This window comes from Sapajus apella, unplaced genomic scaffold (assembly GCF_009761245.1).
Source record: "Sapajus apella isolate SASKATOON/1434 unplaced genomic scaffold, GSC_monkey_1.0 scaffold111, whole genome shotgun sequence".
NCBI lineage: Eukaryota > Metazoa > Chordata > Mammalia > Primates > Cebidae > Sapajus > Sapajus apella.
Genome location: NW_022437051.1, coordinates 3,735,604 through 3,758,044, shown reverse-complemented (window position 1 = coordinate 3,758,044; position 22,441 = coordinate 3,735,604). Strand labels below are relative to the sequence as shown.

General features: G+C 42.3%; 1 protein-coding gene across 3 annotated transcripts in view; it reads right to left on the bottom strand.

The window, feature by feature from the left end:
• Nucleotides 1-22,441, bottom strand: part of NRP1 (neuropilin 1) — a 155,682-nt gene that overhangs the window by 29,262 nt on the left and 103,979 nt on the right. For all 3 annotated transcript variants that reach the window (XM_032259664.1, XM_032259666.1, XM_032259665.1), the window contains exons 7-9: nucleotides 18,070-18,225; nucleotides 13,691-13,835; nucleotides 6,016-6,347 (exon numbers count right to left, since the gene is read on the bottom strand). In XM_032259664.1, coding sequence (XP_032115555.1) covers nucleotides 6,016-6,347; nucleotides 13,691-13,835; nucleotides 18,070-18,225 — 633 coding nt within the window. The remainder of the gene's footprint in view (nucleotides 1-6,015; nucleotides 6,348-13,690; nucleotides 13,836-18,069; nucleotides 18,226-22,441) is intronic.

Below are 22,441 nucleotides of genomic sequence, written 5' to 3'. Positions count from 1 at the left end.
TACCGCTTTGTAAATGGTGGCATCTTTTTCAGGAACGAGAAAGGAAAAAACAATGAAAGCTTCTCTAAGAAGTGACAGATGACATTTATTTATTCATTCATTGTTATTATTTTTCGAGATGGGGTCTCACTCTGTTGTCCAGGGTGGAGTGCAATGGTGTGATGGAGGCTCACTTCAGTCTCACCTTCCGTTGGCTCAGTGATCCTCCCACCTCAGCCTCCTGAGTAGCTGGGATTACAGGCACCGGCCACCACGCCTAGCTAATTTTTGTATTTTTTTTGCAGAGATGGGGTTTCACCATGTTGCCCAGGCTGGTCTCAAAGTCCTGGGCTCAAGTGATCTGCCTGCCTCGGCCACCCAAAGTGCTGGGATTACAGGCATGATGTCACTTCTGAGAAACTTCAGAGTGTACACTGAGGCTATATCAGAAGCTGAAGATTTCATGAGACACATTTTTAAACCATATGCTGATACCCCTTGGAGCAGTGACACATTTATCACTTCCTTGAGGTGGAGGAAGATAACAGAAAGAGAACTTGCCATTTGTCGGCGCTTAAAGTAGACACTACATTTTCAAAAAATACTCCTGTTATGTTTTCTTAAATGAGAGGGTCCTAGTTTTGCTAAAACTTGGCCCTCTGGAAGAAGAGGGAGGAATGATATTTCTGAAGTAGGAGATAGTAAATTTAACCTAGTGAAACTGTTTACTGGAGAACTTAGGTTACTCCAATCCATTGAAAAGCCTGTTTATTTAAGAATTATCTTGGGAGGCAGAGGTGGGTGGATCATGAGGTCAGGAGACCGAGACCATCCTGACAAACATGGCAAAACCCCATCTCTACTAAAAATACAAAAACTACCTTTGCATGGTGGTGTGTGCTTGTAATCCCAGCCACTCGGAAGGCAGAGGCAGGAGAATCGCTTGAACCTAGGAGGTGGAGGTTGCAGTGAGCTGAGATCACATCACTGCACTCCAGCCTGGGCAACAGAGCGAGACTCTGTCTCAAATTAAAAAAAAAAAATAGATGTATTGCCACTTGGAGTCATTTGTAGATAAAAGACCTTGTCATGTCAGGAATGTATCAAAAGTCCTGAATTTTGAGTAATGTTCTGATTTCTAGTTGAATGGCATTATGAGTTGGCATTTTTCTTTCTTTTTTTTTTTGAGACAGGGTCTCTCTCACTCTGTCGCCCAGGCTGGAATGCAGTGGCACAATCATGGCTGAATGCAGCCTGGACCTCCCTGGGCTCAGATCCTCTCACCTCAGCCTCCCAAGTAGCTGGGATTCTAGGCATGTGCCACCTCGCCCAGCTAATTTGGGATTTTTTGTGGAGACAGGCTCTCACTATGTTGCCCAGGCTGGTCTCCAACTCCTGGGTGCAAGTGATTCTCCCGCCTTGGCCCCTCCAAGTGCTGAGATTACAGGTGTGAGCCCCTGCGCCTGGCAAGAGTTGGCACCTCTTTTGAAGTGTGTTCCTGGCTTGAAGTTCCTGTGACACTTTTCAGGAGCTCTCAGCCACCCACTGCCAGGGCCGTTGCTGGCTGTTTCCTTCCCACATGCACGAGTAAGTCAAAATCCTTGCTGGAATTCTGAGAAGACGGAGCAATGATTGGCCTATTTTCTTTTTCAAGAAATGGATGAGCCTCCTTATGTCCTTTTCTCCAACATCATTCTTAATCCTATCCCGAATGGGACAAGTCGGAGGGGGAGGGGAAAAGGAAATTGTCTCATAATAAGGAATGTCCTTTTAGATATCAAGCATTGCAGGACGTTTGTTAGACTAGGGCATTAAACAACTCATGTTGTCATCTTCCTATAATATTGAAAAACCATAAAAAACCATTGAAAAACCAGGTTCTCAATTATTTACATAGAGCCTAATCTATGATTCCAAACTCATTCTTCCACTGAAAAAAAATCTCTAAGGTGAAAAAAAAAAACTGGTAAAATGGTCAATTTCAGAACAGCACTTTTTTTTGAGACTGAGAGTCTTGCCCTGTCACCCAGGCTGGAGTGCAATGGCGTGATCTCAGCTTGCTGCAATCTGTGCTTCCTGGGCCCCAGCAATTCTCCTGCCTCAGCCTCCTCAGTAGCTGGGACTGCAGGTGCACACCAACATGCCCTGCCAATTTTTGTATTTTTAGTAGAGATGGGGTTGTGCTATGTTGGCCAGGCTGGTCTTGAACTCCTGACCTCAAATGATCTGCCTGCCTCAGCTTCCCAAAGTGCTGGGATTACAGGCGTGAGCCACCTTGCTCAGCCACATATTTTTTCTATTTTACAGAGATTTTAAAAACATGCTACACTTAATTTTACAAATGAAGATAAATTCTCCATGAGGTAAATTCTGTATTATCCTCCTTTTTCAGACAAGGAAACTGAGGCACAGAGTGGGCCAGTCATTTGCCTATGGCCATACACACAGCAAGCGGCAGAGCCAGGATACAGACCTAGGCGGTCTTAACTGGCTCCCTTAACCACACCATGATGATGCCTCTGCCCTTACAAACCATCTAGTCCAGTCTCCTTATTTATTTATTTTTTTCAGACGGAGTCTCAATCTGGTTCCCAGGCTGTTGTGCAGTGGTATGATCTCGGCTCACGGCAACCTCTGCCTCCCAGTTCAAGTGGTTTTCCTGCCTCAACCTCCCAAGTAGCTGGGACTGCAGGTGCCCGCCACCAACCCCAGCTAATTTTTGTATTTTCAGTAGAGACGGAGTTTTGTCATGTTGGACAGGCTGGTCTCACACTCCCGACCTCAGGTGATCTGCCTGCCTTGGCCTCCCAAAGTGCTGGGATTATAGGCGTGAGCAACCCAGCCGGCCCAGTCTCCTCATTTTAATAGGTGGAAACACCACGGTCCAAGAAACATCTATGCCCAAGGCCACACATTTAGTTTCATTAATTTGTCTTTAATTTGATGCAAATTGGGCTAGTGGACCTGGTAGATCAGATGGAGTGGCTGGTCGGCCCCAGGCCATGCCAGTCGGGAGTGGGAGCCATGCCCAGTAGCTGTGTCAAGACATCATAAACCAGCCTAATAAGTGCTTATTCGGTGGTGGAAATGTCATAACGAAACAGTGGAAGCATGTCAGCGAAGACAGATTGGGTGTGTTGCAACAGAACCAGCGGGTTTCTGAGTTCTAGAGGTAAATTAATTGGCCTTTTCCAACTCAGAACAGCCTCTAGGAATTTAAAAATGCATTGCTAATCTAGGCCTGCCTCTTCCAATTATAATTTCTTTCTATTTTTTATCAAGAGTAAATTCACTATCGGGGTTCTGCGCTCTTTATAGGGCTGCAACTGCTGCCAGTAATTGAGACTCTGACGCATATTATTGTTAGCCCCAATTAAGTTGTTGTCAGTAAGATACTGATGATAATGAAAATTCCATTACACATGTAAAGTTCTGTCTATGCTAACATACCTCCAAAGATCACAGGAGGAAAGCATCTATATCTATGGAATCTCAGGCTCATCTCTTCATTTTAACTTGAGCAAAGAATTAACGCAATGTAAATACAGGATAAAGGCTGACAGTGCTGTGCTGGGAAGAATATTAGCAATGGAAACCCATCTGGAACTAGGCTCACTTTGATATAATAAACTTGCTTATGAATTCTTTGTGTTCTGTTGCTAATTATGTTTTAGAAGATGAGGACTTTGAGTGTTTGGATTTTCTCTCTGCTGCTAAAAAGTCTAGTTAATGCAGAGATTCTGATATAGCTTGCCCATGACACACTATTTTGGGAGTAGAGAGTAAGGAAAGGGTATTGAGGATTTAAATTCATACAAGTGCTGTGGATTTCACAAAACAGAGCGCTCACTTTACTTTTACATAAAAGGTACCTGGCCTCTTAAGAGGTAGCCTTCATTTGTAACATTAAATATAGCATGCTTTTAAAATCTTCATATAATTAAAAACCATGTGCCACTCTAAAATGGAAGGTTTTTACCCGTTTCTTTTTTCGTTTTAGAGATTTTATTTCACTGGAAGGGTGGGTTTAGGAATCATAGATTAGGCTGTATATAAACAATGAAGCTTTCACGGTTTTCAATATCATAGGAAGATGATAATGATGGATAGAACCCAATTTTAGAAATAAACCCTAACGCGTTCAACCGATCTTGAGTTGAGCGTTTTGTGAATGTTGAAAAATGCTTGCTGGCTTCTCGTGGGATTCTGAGCTCGATTTACTACAGAAGAGTGATAGCTTCAGATCTGGTGCAGGCGCATGCATTATATAGAGACGAGGAAGCACGTGGCGCCTCGTATCAAAAGCATATGGTGACTTGTTTCCTTTCTCTCTCCGAGCCTAGTGTTGAAGAACATGTCACACCAGCACGCGCTGCCGTGGCCAGCAGCAGGAAGTTGTTGATTTGCGGCATATTCACACTTTCTGATGCAGTCAGAGCGCGTTGCTTCTCAGAAAAGATCCACTCAGAAGGGAACTCCAGTTTCTAATGTTTATTTTACTTTTTCTCTCTCCCAAACACGAAGGGAAGAGACAAAGGGGGAAAATGAACTGGACCCAAGAAGAAAGGTAGCTTCGCAGAGAGATAAATATAACACTGAAAATATGTTAGAAATCGCAAGTCAAGGAAGGGAGAGACGGGGGAGTCAGGTATTTCCGACGGCACCAGCGCTATCGGTGGCCAGCTGCTCTAGTGCCAGCCGGCGGCCTGTGAGGGACAGAGAGGTGACCTTGGAGCCTCCACATCTGGAGGTAGCAGAAGCTGGCGGCACGGCCTGGACTGCTGCCTGCAATGCCTCTGGCCTGAGTCACTATATTAAGCCATATTCTCACACTTACTTAGAGTGGGAGGGAGTGTAATATTCCATCCAATAAGCTAAATCTTTTTTTCACAAGAGGAGTAGGTTCTGGCCCAAGCAGGGATGGAAAGGCTAAGACCAAAAGGCCCACTGTGTTGGTGTGAGAAGTATCATCACTGCCTATAATTCCCGCACTGCATGTAGAACTTAAATTGCTGGCTGTCTGTGGGTTGGTCCAGATTTGAATCCTAAACCAGCTCCCGGGTCACCCAGGGCACTCCAAGGTGTCCTTTCCACTTTGCTGTTGTTTGCTCAGGAAATGCAAATAAATTTAGCCATCATTCTAAGTAAAATATAATGACTGAGGTAGATCAGTTTCGTTGAAAACTTATACCATACGTTTTAGTGAATGTTGGAATATTTTTGTGTTGAGATTTCCTTTTCTTTCCACTGGATTATCAAGAGCCTATTGCATCTTAAAAGGTTTCAGTGTGTAAAGAAATACACTTAAGCAGTATTCACAACAGCTAAAGGTGGCAGAGACTCAAGTGCCCGTCAGTGGGTGAATGGATAAACAAAGTGTGGTATGAACACACAATGAAATTCTATCCAGCCTTGCGAAGGATGGAAATTCTGACACAATGCTACAACACCAAAGGACCCTGAAGACATCGTCCTAAATGACATAAGCCTGTCACAAAAAGACAAATACAGTGTGAGGTCCCTGAAATGGTCGAATTCACAGAGACAGAAAGTAGAGGTGGTCATCTGAGGCTGAGGGCAGGGGGCTGGGAGTTGTTGCTTAAGGGGTGTATCGTGTCAGTTTTCCAAGATGAGAAAGTTCTAGAGATTGGTTGCACAATATACACATACTTAACACTATTGAACTGCATACTCAAATGACTGGGAGGTGTCTGCACGGGGTTCTGAGTGCAGGCTGGATGGCTGTCAGCCCCGGGTTTCCCTGTCTCCTGTTTGCACATTGAGCCGAGCGTCCTTCCCTGCAGGAAGGGAATGGGACCAGCAATGCAATTCTTTTGTGTGTCATCTCACACATCGCTTTCCATGCCATATTCCTGTCTTCCTAGAATCAAGGGTCTTACTGACCCCGTCACACACCTCCTCTGATATCACAGCTGGAAGGAAATAAGAAGAAGCCCTTCCTCGGGAGAATGCCGGAGGCCTGTGACTGAAGTCTAGGACCTGAGGGACCACTTCCTCCCAGTCCCCAGCCCTCACCTTTGCCTTGTGTTTGCTGTCGTCCATGATCATCTTCCAGTCTGAGCCGTTGTTGCTGTACCCAATCTTGAACTTCCTCATGAACAGCTTGGTCTCTCGGTGCTTCCAGCCCTGAATGATGATCCCCGTCACGATCTTCTCCTCCCCCAGGTCTACTTGGAGCCACTCATTAACGTAAGAATGAGGTGCGGGTGGCAGTGCCCAGCCGGAGCGACTAGTCACCAGGCGGCTGTTTTCAGGCAACCAGTTTCTGTCCCCTTGGTTGGATGATGTGATCTGGGCATCAGAAATAAGTCCAGACACCATACCCAACATTCCGGAGCAAGGGTAATCTGGGAGGTGAAATGAAATAGATAATGTAAAATGATTTTCTGGGTGACTCCATGCTAAGAAAGAAAATGCAAAACATGGAATCAAGACATGGTCTTGTACCCAATCATATACAACTTTCAGTCTCTGGATTATTTTACAGTGAAACTTCCCTCCCTCACACCTTCCTCCTGCTCGGTCAGAATTTCCGTCTTTACACTCACATCCCAGGAAGGCAAATCTTCAATGAGAACATCTATCTCCCCGGTTTTGAGGTCTTCTAAGTTTACTATTCATATTCCAGGCTCTTTGATACCCAGAATTCATCCCTCGTTCAAGTACAGACCCTGTCTAAGAGAAGTTCGTTGTTTATGATAGATTGACGCAAAGAAGTAAATCCAACAGCAGGAAAGTTGCTACAACAAAGGTAAAGAGACAGTGATGCAGAGGTAAAGAGAGCGAATGTGTGACTCAGCCTGCAGGGGCAAGAGGGGCCTCCCGTGGCATTTGAACTGTGTGTGGAAGAACAGTGATCATGATCACCCCCAACTGTTCTCCCCACCCCCATTCCTAATTGCATTGGGAACTTTCCACATGAATGTCTCATTGTCATCTCATATTACTGCAACCAGACTAAGACAACATTCCGGAACAAGGATAATCTGGGAGGTGAAATGAAACAGATAATGTAAAATGATTATCTGGTGGATACTGCAGCCCTTCACTGAACCCTGCCTTTTAATTGGTGACATCACCAATCAGCCAGTTCCTGCCTAGTCATCTTGTCATTTCTGTTTTGCTGCCAAATCCTGTTATGTTTTTGTTAAGTAAAGGAAAGCAACAGAATTCTTGTTGCCACCTGCCTTTCTTCTGGCGTTACCTGATCTGAGCACACGAGCTTTGGGTTGGCCTCCCAGAGCCCATTTTTGAATCACCACTACAACAACTGCTCTTTAACTTTTTAGAAAGTGTTGCTTTAACCATGCCATTCTCATCCTCTAAAATCTCCACTGCTAAGTGAAAGAAGCCAGACAAAAAAAGGACAAATATTGTTTGATTCCACTGATATGAGTAGGCTATCAGTAGATCAGTCAGATGCATAGAGACAGAAAGCAAAATGGTGGCTGCCAGGAACGGAGACTGGGAGAGTTAGTGTTTCATGGGTGCAGCGTTTTAGTCCGAGATGATTATAAAATTCTGGAAATAGACATCTGGAAATAGAAATAGGTGATGTTTGTGACTGTACTTAATGCAACAGAATCGTACACTTAAAAATGTACAATGTAAGTAAAATGGTTAAAAGTGGTTGAAAATTGTTAAAAGTGGTAAATTTTATGTTACACATATTTTACCCCAGTAATAACAGAGATGTCTTAAAAATTTACAATAGCTTTCCATTATTGATAGGAAAATATCAAAACTCAATCTGGCGTTCAAAACCCTCATTTTGATTTCATCTCATTTGCCTAATTTGATTTCCTATTACTGACAACACATCCCAGTTAAGAAATCCTTTTCTCATACACTATAGACATCATCTTCATCATTGCCCTTGCTCAAAACCCAGCTTAAGACTCATGAAGAGAACTTTTCAAGCCCCTCCAGCTTTTGTTCTGAGCTCTCCCTTCTCAGAAACATGATGCAAATAGCACAGAGCTCGGCATTCCACTGTTCTCTAGAGGCTTCCAGATTGTTAGTCATGCATCCACAGCTAGATTATAAGATTTTCGAAGGCAATGAACAGTATCATAGACCTTTCTATGTCTTCTAAAGCAGCCCGAGTAGCTTTGAGCACAAGGAGTGTATCAGTCACTGATGAATTGAACTGTGGCCTAGTAACAAAACGTCCAACACTTCAATTACTGTCCTTTGGAAACTGTACATCCCAATCAAGGACATGGGCAGGAATGATAACCTATTTTTCTTTGAAACAACTCAATTCTGCACAACATAATCAAAAGTAAGCCTAAAAATATAACTACTCCTAAGTGAGAGGCAAACATCTAATGCAATTAAACCAAGTCCACGTTATCAGCTGAACCTTAAGAATTAACTACTCAGACGCTTTGCATGTGAGTAAAACGGTCCAGATCATGTCATTTCTTTACTCAGATATTCAGTGCCTTCGTGTCTCAAAATTGCCCACGTAATTTTCAATCAGGCATGCAGGTCTTCCATATCATGTCCACGCAAGGCCTCTCCCCATTAACCCTTTTACCAGTGCCAATGGACATGAAGAACTTCCTTACTTCTGGGAGTTTAGGGCTTTCTTTCTGTTCCCTCCACAAGGAACTCCCCATCATCTTACCCTTTTCCGTTATCTGAACTGCTTAAAATCCTGACCTGTTTTCGAATGCCACATCACTTACTCAGTTTGTCCAGTGGCTGCAACTGGACACAGTTTCCCGTTTCTGGGCCTTTTCACACCACTTTATCTGCATTTCTCTCTCTCTCTCTCTTTTTTTTTTTTTAAGATACAGAGTTTCACTCTGTCACCCAGGCTGGAGTGGAGGGATGTGATCATGGCTCCCTGCCGTCTTGAACTCTTTGCCTCAAGCAATCCTTCCACTTCAGCATCCTGGGTAGCTAGTACACATGTGGGTGCCACCATGCCTGGCTAATTTATAAATTTTTTGTCTTGCTCTGTTTCCCAGGCTGCTCTTAAACTACTGAGCTCAAGAGATCTTACCACATTGGCCTCTCCAAGTGCTGGGATCACAGGCTTGAGCCACCACACCTGGCCCTCAAATGTCGATGACCATATTTAGTTCTTTGGAATGCTGCTCTCTGCCTCCCTAGATTTTAACTTCTTTGAAGACATGAACTAAGTCATATTTTTCTATTTTCTATGACTCGTCATGCCCTGTTTTATACATAGTATTTGCTCAACAAATATTTGTTGAATGAATCAACTTCTTAACACAATAAAAGGCAGCTGTCATTTGTTCAAATGCCCTTTCCTGTAATTCAACCACAGTATTTGCTCCAGGCTGGGATCTGGAAACCAAGAAAAAATTCAGCTGGGATTTAAAAAAGATTTACAAAAACAATCTTACTAAGGAACTATGAAACTATAGTGTTAAATATAGAGGGCCATTTTTTTTTGGCCACAGTGGTCATACCTGCCTGATTCCACACCAGCTTTCAGAAAGGCAATGTTTAGCTGGTAATGGGGACCAGATGTTACCATTTGGAGGAAAACATAATTAACTTGAATACTGTAAGGAGAGCAGAACTGTCACCAGATTAATGCCCTTTTTCTAATGCAGACTCGGCTGGGGCATAATTTCCGTATTCACAGGCCTAGTGATGCCCTGCCCCCATTCAGCCAACATAGCCGTGGTGCAAAGTGAGACTGTTATTTCTTCCATATGGCTGCCTCATTAGAAAGAAAAAATGAAGAGCCGACTTGATTTGCCTTTGACTGAAAACTATGTGACTCACTTTTAACAATAATTTGGAGAAAACTTACATTAACAATTAAGTCAAGGTTTGAATGAGGTGCTAGTGTTTAATTCTGTCCCTTCATGGCAGGCTGGCTTAGATGTAGTTCAGCCTGGTATAGGTCAAACCCTTTGGAAATAGCGTTGCCAGATTTAGCAAACAAACAACAAAACAGGAAACAAGATGTCCAGTGAAATTAGAATTCAGAGAAATAACGAATAATTTTTTAGTAGACGTACGTCTCAAATATTGCACAGGATGTACTTATTATAAAAAATTATGTCTTGTTTGTCTACATCAAATTTAACTGGACATTTTGTATTTCACTTGGCAACCTTTTTTGGAAAGCTTAAGACTGATTCAGAATAGAAGGGAGAAATGAGTTTTGTAATGGAGGATTGAGGTGGTTATTTTCAGTGATATTATTTCACAGCAAATCTCTGTACTCAGCTCTAATGGAAAAACTGAAGTATACTGGTAAATCAAATATCCAGTTAACCAATTTCCAAAGAATGAGAAAGTAATAACTGCATTCGATGGGAGAACCTGAATGAGCATAATTTAATCTTTCCTTGATGACTCAGAAAGTACCCCGGATATTATGGTGGTTGAGATCATCATTGTGAAATCTGATTGACTTAGAGCACATGAATATGTGTGGAAGTGCCGGGTAACAGACTTCTGGTTAACAACATGAGATAGCAGAAGTTCATAGTGTGTTAAGCAGCCATCGTCCAACATGGTTTTCATCAATTTCCATCTCTGCCAAAATGATGAAGCCTACTTCGTCCAAATAATGAAAATATCCTTCATCAATCACCTATAAAGCAGAATGGTTTGTTCCAATCTTATTTTCTTTATATCTCTATATGGTGACAAACTCTGAATTCTCCAGGTTTACTACATTTCTAAAAAATAATTTCTGAGTCAAAAACATTAGGGAAAAACTTGGGGCTCTAGTGACTTTGGAAGTCAAGTGATGTGTTCAGATAGGAACTTTTAATTAGGTAGGCTTAAACAAAATCCAGATTGAATTTGACTACTCAACAGGGTTAAAATTTGAGTCCAGTCACTTGTTTCTCAGAAGGCATGGACACAACTGCACTTCATTCATTCAAAAGTAACCACGAAGCATTTGTTATGTCCCAGGCATACATTACACAATGGAAAATGAGGCAAACAGGTCCCTGCCCTCCCGGGTCATCTGGTCCAGTAGGGTTATTGTAATCCTCTTTTCATTAATCTCCACTCCAAGGAGACTGTAGCCTCAAAAAGAAGAAAATCCTGTTTCTGATAACCAAGAAGAAAACCTTGAAATTACTGTCTTATTAGAGGCTCTGCTTGCTGAGGCATATTCTAGATTGGGTGCCATGTACTATTTTAATCTACTGGGTACCATTTAGTGAGCAGTTACTTTAAGTCTGGGGTGTTCCAAATTTTCTTTCATTTATTCCTCATTATAGTTGCATTAAGGTGAACTTCACAGATCAGAAAATGGAGATTAGGGTGAGTCTCCATGTCTTACTCACGGTCAGTCACACATTCACTAGGGGGACAGTCCACAGTCACTCCTGGATATGTCTCCCTACCTTCTGTCCATGTGACTATTGTTAGTCACATGTTAGCCTCTCCAAAAACCTGCCTATGGCAATTATTTGGAGACTAGAGCCATCTTACTAGAGAGAAAATATTTAAAAGTGTAGCGGGGACCATGATTAACAGACTAGCTCTGGGAACCAAAAGGAAGCGCTTTATTTGAAAAATAATTAGTGACAATTATGTATGAAAATATTAGGATATGCTATTTTAGGCATCCATGTTTACATAACCAGATCATTTAACTATTTTTAAAAATCGAACAAATTATTTACCTTCTTTGCTCACATTCCTAGAATTACCTCTCAGGGAAATCCTCGTGAAAATTTAAAAGGACAGTTTAGGTATAAAAAATATTTTATTCAACTAAAATGATATCACATAAATCTCTAGGAGCCTGGAAATTCAGTTTAGACTAACATGTTTGGAGTCTTTATGAAGTTTACTTCATTTTTTTTTAATATAGTGACATGAGATAAGGTTGAAGAAATGGGCCAGAAATTTCCACCCAAACCTCAAATGGCCTTGTTTCTACAAATTTATGGATAGCAGCACAAGTTTGTAATGCTCTGAAAATGCTCTATCATCTAACTGCTGATTGAAAATAAAGCCAAGGTTATATCTAACTTTTCAATGTCCTTTCTTCCTTCAGATCCCTCTCCACCCCATTCCTGCCTCTGAGGCCTTGAACTTTCTAAACCTTAGGTCCTAAAATAATAAACAAGTCTGTTTATGAGACAGAAATAAATAAATTTTTCATTAAAAATCAGATGTTGGTTTTACTTTCCACTCTGAACTCTACTGTAAACAAGTGTAGTATCCCCTGTTCATTAGCTCTTCCCAAAATGGCTTGTAATTTCATGGAACATTGCCAAGGTGAAATTTTTTCCTTCCAAAGTCAGTATTTTTCTTCTCTAAAAATAATTAAACTGAAGAGGATAAATATAAAAATGTGGAATAAAAATTTAAATGCCCTAAATACATAGATAACATAATATTAAAAGGTAGTTCAAAGACTTTCAGATATTGTTCACTTTTAATTACTTTTTAGTGAATGGGTCAATTGATTCTGTCTTTGACCTTTGAAGCTTACCAAGAAGATCATATTGTTCTGGTTTTTTTCGTGGTAGTGGTGGTTGTTTCAATAAAAATTTGGCAATGTATTTACTAAAATTGAAAGGAATTCTAATATGACTGCTATATACTACAGAATATAACAGTCATGCAAGAAAATAAATGGAAAGGCTGGATGCAGTGGCTAATGCCTATAATCCCAGCACTTTGGGAAGCAAAGGCAGGGTGGATCACCTGAGGTCAGGAGTTCAAGACCAGCCTGGGCAACATGGTGAAATCCCTTCTCTACTAAAAATACAAAAATTAGCCAGGCATGGTGCATGCACCTGTAGTAGTACCAGCTACTTGGGAGGCTGAGGCAAGAGAATCGCTAGAATCGGAAGGTGGAGGTTGTAGTGAGCCAAGATCACATCAGTGCACTCAGTTTGGGTGACAGAGTGAGACTTGGTCTCAAAAAAGAAAGAAAGAAAAAAGATAAAGTTGGCCAGGGGCAGTGGCTCACACCTGTAATCCCAGCATTTTGGGAGGCCAAGACGGGAGGATAGCTTGAGCCCAGGAGTTTGAAACCAGCCCAAGCAACACAGGGGTTACAATTAGTTGGCCATACTGGTGCACTCCTGTAGTCCCAGATCTACTCAAGAGTCTGAGGTAGGAGGATCACTTGAACCTGGAAGGTCGAGGCTGCTGTGAGCTATGGTTATGCCACTGCTCTGCAGCCTGAGTGACAGCGCAAGACTCTGTCACAAAATAAATAAATAAATAAAACTGCTGGAGAATGTTTCATGCAATAGTTACTTATTGTAAATCTACTAAGCAGTAGTCAGTACCCAGGAAGCAGAAATGGAAGGCATGGTACTTGCCTTCATGGAGCTTACAGTCTAGTGGAGAAGGTACCAGTAAACAAACACCTACCTTGTCAGACTGTGCTAACTGCTTTACATCCATTATCTATTAATAATGCATCATCACAACTAGCCTGTATGGTGTAAATTATTAAGACTATTTCCCAGGTGAGATAACTAAGGCTTTGAAAGGTAAGCATACTGACCAAAAAAAAAAAAAAAAATTGCTAGTGAGTAGTAAGGCAGGATTTGAACTCAGATTTGTCTAAATCCAATGTAGATGCTTTTAACTGTCAAATAAAAATGATTGCATTTACAAACTTATTCACCCGGTATTTAAAGGTTTGCAAAAATCAAAACAGGACAGTCTTCAACCTAGACGATCCAGTCTTCAATCTTCCACAGCTTACCTGTTATCTTGCAACCATATACTTCAAATCTCATAGATATGCCGGTTTCCCAAGTTGCAGGCTTGATCCGGACAAATCGAGTGATCACTGGTTTGGGAAATACTGTAACCACAACATCTGTGGGGTTGGTGTTTCCTTGAAAGACCTGTATGGGGAAAAAAAGTGCCTTTCTTTAGCAAAGGCTTTCGATTTAAATCCAAAAATGTGTTTTCACAAATGGTTGTAAAGATTATTTACAATTTCAGCATTGTCTATCAAGGATGAGATGGCGTTAATAACTTGCCGTGTTAGTTTTTTCAATTAGCAATCAGAATGATGTCTAATACAGAATATTGTCCTAATCATCGATTCAATTTTCTGAGAGGCTAGAGCTTTTAAAAGCACTATTACATGGATAACACTTATTAAAGAATGCATGCTATTATCTAAAAAGTGTGAGACTATTAACTTTACCGGAGGACCAAAAGAATACTGTAGACGTGTCATGAGAACGCTCACTGTTCTGCCTTCCCAAGAACCCCCAGAAGGGATGCTTTTGGAGTTCAGTGTAGAGTCTGGCTTTTTGACATTCTAGGTTGTGTTTTCAGCTATAGGACTAGGTCAAATAGCGTTTTCTCCTTTGACTTCATTCCTTGATGGAAGATCTTGTCCCTCACACTAATGCGTGACTTTAATCCTTATTTGATTATTGGTAAAATTATGTTTTAGCGGTCAAAATCCAAGCTGAGTTATATATTATTTTAACTAAAAATCAGCTTTACCAGGGCTTCTGCTTCAAGATTTATTTATTTACTTATTTGAGACGGAGTCTTGCTCTGTCAGTCACCCCAGCTGGGGTGCAGTGGTACAATCTCTGCTCACTGCAGCCTCCAGCTCCTGGGTTCAAGCGATTCTCCTGCCTCAGCCTCCTAAGTAGCTGGGATTACAGGTGCGCGCCACATGCCTGGCTAATTTTTGTATTTTTGGTAGAGATGGGGTTTCACCATGTTGCTCAGGCTGGTCTTGAACTCCTGACCTCAAGTCATCCACCTGCCTCCATCTCCCAGAGTGTAGGGATTCTGCTTCTAGTTTTAAATGGAGTCATTTTAAGAAAGATGAGGCATGTGACAGCAAATGTAATGCATGCCAGACATGAATGGATGTTTCCCGCAAGGACTCATGGGGCCACTCTGCCCGGGCGAGGGGCTGCAGCAGCACTCTCCAGTAAGATCTCTGAGGACTAGAGACTTTGCCATCACAGAACACTCTGCTTCCCCTTTCCTGGATTTTACTTCTGCCTTGGGTTGAGAACAGCCAATGGGACGATGACATTTCTCAGCCTCATGCCTTGTACATTCACCACTATGATTCTCTGTACAGGTGGGTCAGACCCCAGACCCCTCCTCTTAGGTTGCATAACTGGAGCACCAGGGGCCCACCTGAGGTGTGCAGTTTCCTCGCCACCTTTCCAGGTGAGGACCTGAAGGAGATCTACAGTTTCCCAAGTCCTGCTCTTCCCCCTGGGAAAAAGGGCTTGTGGAAGTTGGGCTGCTGTTTTTACTTTATTGAATTTAAGCGACCCGCACAACTAAAGGTGGTCAAATGCTTTACAGAGTTGGTTGTGGCTGGGTGTGGTGGTTCACTCCTGTAATTCCAGAACTTTAGCAGGCCAAGGAATGAGGATCGCTTGAGGCCAGGAGTTTGAGACCAGCCTGGGCAACATAGTGAGACTCCATCTCTCCAAAAAACAAACAAACAAAAATTAGCCAGGCATGGTGGTGCACGCCTGTGGTCCCAGCTACTTGGGAGATCGAGCTGGGAGGATGGCTTGAGCCAGGAGTTCGAGGCTGTAGTGAGCTATGATTGCACCACTGCACTCCAGTGTGGGTGACAGAGCAAGACCCTGTCTCTATTTTTGTTTAAATAAGTCAGTTGTTAGCCTGATCTCTCTGGAGACTATCTGATATCCTCATTTATCCCAGCCTGTGATGGGCTTTTGATTTCTGCCCTACCTCAGCAACTCTCCCTGGAAATCAATCTGTGTGGCAGCATTTTTGTGTGACGAAGAGTAACGGGTAGCGGCCAGGGAAGGAGGGCCCCCAGCAATGCTGCTCTCCTTATGGGGCAGCCAGTCCACGTCTGAGGGAGATGAGAAGTCTGGCAGGAGAGCTGTGTGCTCTGGCACAGGCAGACGGGAGCGTGTTTTTTTCCCGCCGAGGGAGCCTTATGTTTGCTAAAATCATGTTTTATGCACATTCTCTCCAACGTGAAGAGGGCTGCTGGAGTTGTTATTGGTCGAAAGCTGCACTCCTGGAGCAAAGTGAGAATGAGGGTGGAGGGGAGTGGCTGAAGCCCCCCAAAATACAGAAAAAAGTGGGGTGGGCAATGATCATGAGACTCTAGATGGATGTTCTGATTTCACTTAGATTCAGCTAAAGGGCTCAGAACAGACGCCAACCTTCCTCTCTGCCGACTCCTTCCTTACTCCTGCCTCTCCCCCCGAAGCCCTTCTGTGTGCCAGGGAGTTCCCAGGGCAAGCTGCATGCACTGTCAGACACCCCCGGAATCTGTGGGTGCTCTCAGATGGCGCCCCTCTTCTGGGCCATACAAACTACCGGTGGACAACAGTTGAAGAAAACATCTTGGAGAAGTAGCACTTACTTTTTCTTTCTTAACAAAAAATGGTCATGTTGCTATTTCTTTTCATCCCTCTCATCTGTATGTGTTCCAGTATAAAACAATAAAATGCCAATTAAGTTTTCCACTTAGCAACATTTTAGGCCTTTCACCTCATGGTTCTATTTTGTTCTTTTTTTGTTTTTCACTTCAACCTTTATTTAAGTTCCAGGGTACCTGTGCAGGATATGCTGCTTTGTTCCACAGGTAAATGTGTGCCAAGGTGGTTTGCTGCACAGATCAGCCCCTCACCTAGGTATTAAGCCCAGCACCCATTAGCTGTTCTTCCTGATGCTCTTCCTCCTTCACACACCCCACAGCAGGGCCCAGTGTGTGTCATTCCCCTCAATGTGTCCATGTGTTCTCATCACTCAGCTCCCACTTATAAGTAAGAACGTGCAGTGTTTAGTTTTTTGTTCCTGAAAGAGCGCTTATTTTTAACAGAAGTAGCCTGAAAGTCTAAGGTCAGTTTTCCTGTCTCTCTCTGGGTCTGTGGCTGGTAGGTGCCTCATTAGAGCTACGGATTTTTTGCTTGCTTGAACCTAAAGTATGTCTTCAGAAATTTACTTTCAAACAAGAATCAGTCATAAAACTTGGGGTCAAAATTTATTCACTTCATCTCCATAAGCACTGACTAGGAAGGTTCTTCTACCCCAGACACACTGGTTCCCTGTCCTCCTGGGCTGGACAGTGGCCTTGAACTTGCCTGTCCACGGCATTTCCCTCCTACAGAGCAGCTGTCTACCTGTAGCTGCTTCCATCTTGCCTGTCCTGTCTGAGAGTGGGGTTTCATTGCTAATCAAAGGGAATTAATAGTTTTTCTCACTTCACACCCAGGAGGCTTTTCTCAGTTCCAGATCTACAAGGAGAAAGTCAAGTGCACGAATGCTCAAAATAGAGACAAGGACCAGTTAATTGGCCTCTTCCCAAGCCCATCATTGCAAGCTACCTGGATCTTTGCTCCTATCCTCATCAGTTTCCTGTATTTTGCTCGGCCTCCAGGGCAAGCTTTTAATTTCTGGGAGACGGTGAGTATGAATTCTCCAAAATCTTTTGATTAGAAAATCAGAGCCAGTGTAACTTCAAATAAACAGGCAGGCTGAGAAAAACATCTCAGTGCCAAATGAGCTAGAGCACAGCACCCAGGGACATGGTGTGGTCTGTGCTGCCTCCTTGGTTGAAAGCAGTGTGGAGCGAGCGGGTTATTTGTGTGATCAGAGGGAACACAATGAAATACCTTTGGTTCCATGCGTTCTTACAAGAAGTGGTCAAATGCACTTGTAAATTACTTTGTGAGCCACAGTGGATAGATAAAAAGGTGTTTTCTAAAACTAGCCCATTACAGAGAGAAAGAATTTACAAAATAGAATGAAGAAATAGAGGAGAGAAAAACAACAAAACCCCCAATTCCTCAGGTTCTAAGAGGACAGTGTTTATCCCATGCACAATCTGTATTCCCAGGGGAAGCTCACAGCAATGCTTCAGTCTGACGCTTAATTTGGCCACTATTGACTTTTCTTGGAAACATTCGTATGATTTCCTCCTGGCTTCTGGATCTGAGAACATGAGACCCCTTGGTCAGATTTAAACCTCTAATTGCACTTTTCATTTCAAATCAATTCAAAAATAAACCAGGCCAGACAGAAAGCTCCCAAATGAACAAGTAAAAATTGATCATCCATTTAAAAGACTGCATTGGTAGCAGCGGAGGCAGCCTAACTTACAATAGGTTTATTTCCTTCTTTTATGTTGATCCAGTCTTCCCCGTTGGAGCTGATGTCGATCTTGTAAGTCTTAACGTAGTATTTCTTCTTCGTTTCTTTTGAAATGGCGCCCTGGGTTCCGACGGCCGTGACGAAGCGCAGTAGGCCCAAGTCTACCTGTGAGACAAGCACCAGTGTGGTCAATGCACCAGCCCTGCAAAACTGTAACCCAAAATCATCTTTTCTAGTGAGCTCCACATTGCGGCTTTCATCCACCTGGGATCAACGGGGCCTAAATCCATCCAGCGTCCACAGTCCCTGACTCCCCACTTCCATTCCTTCTAAAGAAAGGCAAAGGCATGATTAACGTAAACCAAAAATAAAATTCTAAGCCCCCTGACCATCTACATGGACACCCTGCCCCAGCCAGGGCATTCCAAAAGCTAAACTGAAAAACTAGTTCAGGCCATGATAGGAGAGTGTGGGCGTTAAACAAGCCTCATTATTATACCCTCCTCTCTTGGAATTACTAATAGAACAGACTCTTTAAGTCTGATCAGAAACATTTACAATGTGTTCTCTCTGAAGCCTGATACCTGGAGGCTTTACCTGCATGATAAAACCTTGGTCTTCCCAAGCCCTTATTTTAACCCAGGCATTCCTAAGTCTTTAGACAATAACTTAGCTCTTTCAACCAATTGCCAATCAGAAAATCTTTGAATCCACCTATGACTTGGGACCCCTGTTTCCATATGTCCCACCTTTCTGGACCAAACCAATGTACATCTCATATGTATCTGATTGATGTCTCATGTCTCCCTAAAATATAGAAAACCAAACTATATCCAGACCACCTTGGGTTCCTGTCCTCAGGACCTCCTGAGGTCTGTGTCATGGGCCACTGCTCACTCATATTTGTCTCAGAATAAAGCTCCTGAAATATTTTACAGAGTTTGACTCTTTTGGGGACGTAAGACAGCATGGCCCTAAGTTGGTTTCCATTGTTAGGAGGGAGGCCGGAAAAGACCTTTCTCACTGTTGCAATCAGGGCTGCTTGACCCCTGGTGCAAAAGAGAAAAGTGGATTCAATATCATGTCATTATATTTTCTAAGAGATTAAACATACTTTCCAAGCTGCACATTCATATATGCCATCGTGTAAAGAGAAAATCAAGACAAACAAGATAAACTCGCACAATGGAGGCCTGGACCTGAATTCCTGCCTAACGTCATCCCGTTTGCCCTCTGTCTTCAGCATCCTACCTCCTTCCAAATTAAGGGCAGACTGAAACAATACGGACTTGAAAGCACTAAGGGTCTTGTGGTTTGGGAGGCGGGCCATAGATTTACAACCTGGATGCAGTAAAGAGGAAGAGGGTAAAGATTTCTGTTTCAGCTTCAGATTTCTTCCCTCCCCACGGTTCCTGTGGCCTCTCTCCTTGCAGCTCAGCTTGAGAGGCAGGTAGATTCCACGCCATCACGTGGGGGAGACTGATGCCTCCAGGAAACAACTGCTTGGGCTTGCCACCTTCTCCTGGTAAGTTTCCAGAGGCAAAGCTCCTCAACGAGACAGCCCCGCCTTCATCTTTCACTAGTCTATCTCATATCCCTGAAGGGTGGGGCTCTTGGAGGACATCAGAGTAGTGATGACCAGAGGGCAACTGAAACCTCTAGGGTCTGTGGTTTCATCCCAGAGCCCGGTGATGTGAGTGGGAAGGAACAGATTTAAGCAGCAAGCACTCAATGTTCTAGCCCAGGCTCTGCCATCATCTGCAGGCGTCTGGTCCCTCACTTGTAAAATGAAGGAGTGGGATTAGATAGCATGAAGGCCCTTTTCCACTCTGACTTTCTATGATCCCTCTTTCATATGTGTTAGAGATGCTTCTAGTAGAGTAGGTTTTTTTTCTGTAACTTTCCTTATTACCAGCATTAATAGCTAAGAATAATCTTGAAATCAAACTCATTACTAATTTCTATTTAATAGAGATATTTTTAGTTTATTTTAATACACTTGATTATTCCTATAAAATTATTTGCTCCATCTATTGTATGCCCAGCTTTATGCAGAAACTTAAAAAAATACACACACACAAATATATGGCAAATATTTTTTTAAAAACCCAGAAAATAGTTACACATTACAACTATTAGCATTGACAAGATATTGTAACAGTACATCAATCGTTAGGAGGTCAAGGTGGGCGGATCACTTGAAGTCAGGAGTTCAAGACCAGCCTGGCCAACATAGTGAAACTCTGTCTCTACTGAAAACACAAAAATGATCTCGGCGTGGTGGCTCATGCCTGTAATGTCAGCTACTAGGGAGGCAGTAGATTTTCCTGAGGCAGGAGAATCTTTTGAACCCAGGAGGCAGAGGTTGCAGTTAGCTGAGATCTCGCCACTGCACTCCAGCCTGGGCAACGGAGATTCTGACTCAAAAAACAAAACAAAACAAAACAAAACACTCAACTCCTTTCCCAGCTTTTGAATCCTGCTTTCCAGTTGCCATATGACAACTCAATTTTCAGAAAATAATATTTCAATTAATTCTCCGGTGCCCATAGGCCATGATCACTTAAAGAATTTCCATTTTATACACAGCCTGCCTCATGGAGGCATATTGTCTGTCACGAATTGCTTTTTTTCTGAAGGCCCTTGGAGCAGTTAAATCAACATGTTGTCTACGTCCAGGAAAAACAGCACATAGAAGCCAGTTTGAAGTTATAGAATTAAACAGTAGTAGATTTCATCTGGAAAGGACAGGGCTACCATTGAATGCAAAATAATCTTTATTTCATTTTCCTAGTTTTAAAGATATAAACTCTAGGCTCTGTGTGATTTTGATTTAAGAGAAAAAGGAACAAGACTTTAATAGAATTTAATATTTTAGAATAATAACAGTAGATTTTATAATTTTAATTTAACAAATAAATATTTTACCAACATTATGAAGCGCCTATACTTGTTTACCAAAATTTGCATTTGTTCAAAAGTGAACCATGGTAGTTTGATGTTTTAAACTTCCTACAAATTTCAAAAAGGGGAGGTGATCCATGATTGTCAGATTCAGCAAATATAAGTACAAGACCTCAGTTAAATTTGAATGTCAAGTAAAAAAAATTTTTTTTAAGTATATGTATGTCTCATGCAATATTTGGGCTAGACTTATACCAACAACTGATTCATTGCTTACATAAAATTCAAGTTTAAATGGATTTTCTGTATTCATGTTATCTGACAACCCTAAATCTCACCATATTCCAGACAAATAGGTGCTTTTAAGTTGCTGCAGAAACTCTCTGATTGCATAATGCTGAAATCTGAAAGTTAATGGGTACTCTAAAAACGGTTGCTCTGAACAATTTTAACTGTTTTCAAATGCTCTCAGAACACTTAGTGCTTTTCTGACTGTCCATTAAAGTCATGCCCAATGCCACAGCTACATTCAAGCTGAAGGGTCCTTAAAATCTTGAAGTCCAAGGGAGCATGAAGCAGAGCTATTTAAATAAACTCTTTCTGTCAAACTTACAGATGGCTCTTTAGTTTGGAAATGATTAAATTCCCAAGAGTGTGTATTCAGCTTGGGCTGATTTGAAATAACCCTAGAACTTCATTGCCTGGCTGTCCTTTTTCTATTTTTTAAATTTTGGTTTTTGGAGTAAGATTTAATTACCAAGTAGGAAACAAGTTAACTGGTGATCAAATAGAAGATTCTTAGGCATTAGGAACAGCTGACATCAGAGGAAGAAGCAATTGACTGGAATTAACTAGTATCCTACACAGGAAAACGTCCAAGGCCGAAGATACAAAGGCCCCCACAGCATACGCATGAATCACTCATTAAAAAAGAAAGATATTTTCTTTTCTCAACAGCAATGAAATGCATTGGCAGTCTCCTCTTGTAATTGCACAGTTTCCTGCTGTGCTTTACAACTCTGCAGATTCTCTAATTTACCACACGGCGTTACTTGAAATTTCATTTCATTTTTCTCCCTAAGATTATTCCCAGTGGGTTTGGTAAGGATAGATGACAACCTCACAAAATGATTAGGATTGGGACCTGAACCACTGCAGTTAAAACCGGATGGTACCCGGAACTCTGACAACATACAGCTTCTCCAGCACTGTGCAGCCCTCGCTGCTAAGACCAGGGAAGTTCTTTCCACCAGTCCTCTCTCTTAATACCTTAGGGGAATTGTCTAACAGGGATCTGCCTTCCACCCTCAAGTGTCTGAGAGAGTTTGAGGTGAGACAGATAAAGCCCTGCCTTACAGGCACCACTGCGCATACTGCTTGTGTCTGTGTCAGGAGACCTAGACAGACTTCATGCCTGGGTGTTCATATCTGAAGAGTTCTACAAGACACCACCCCCAAAACTTGCTACTTTGGCATA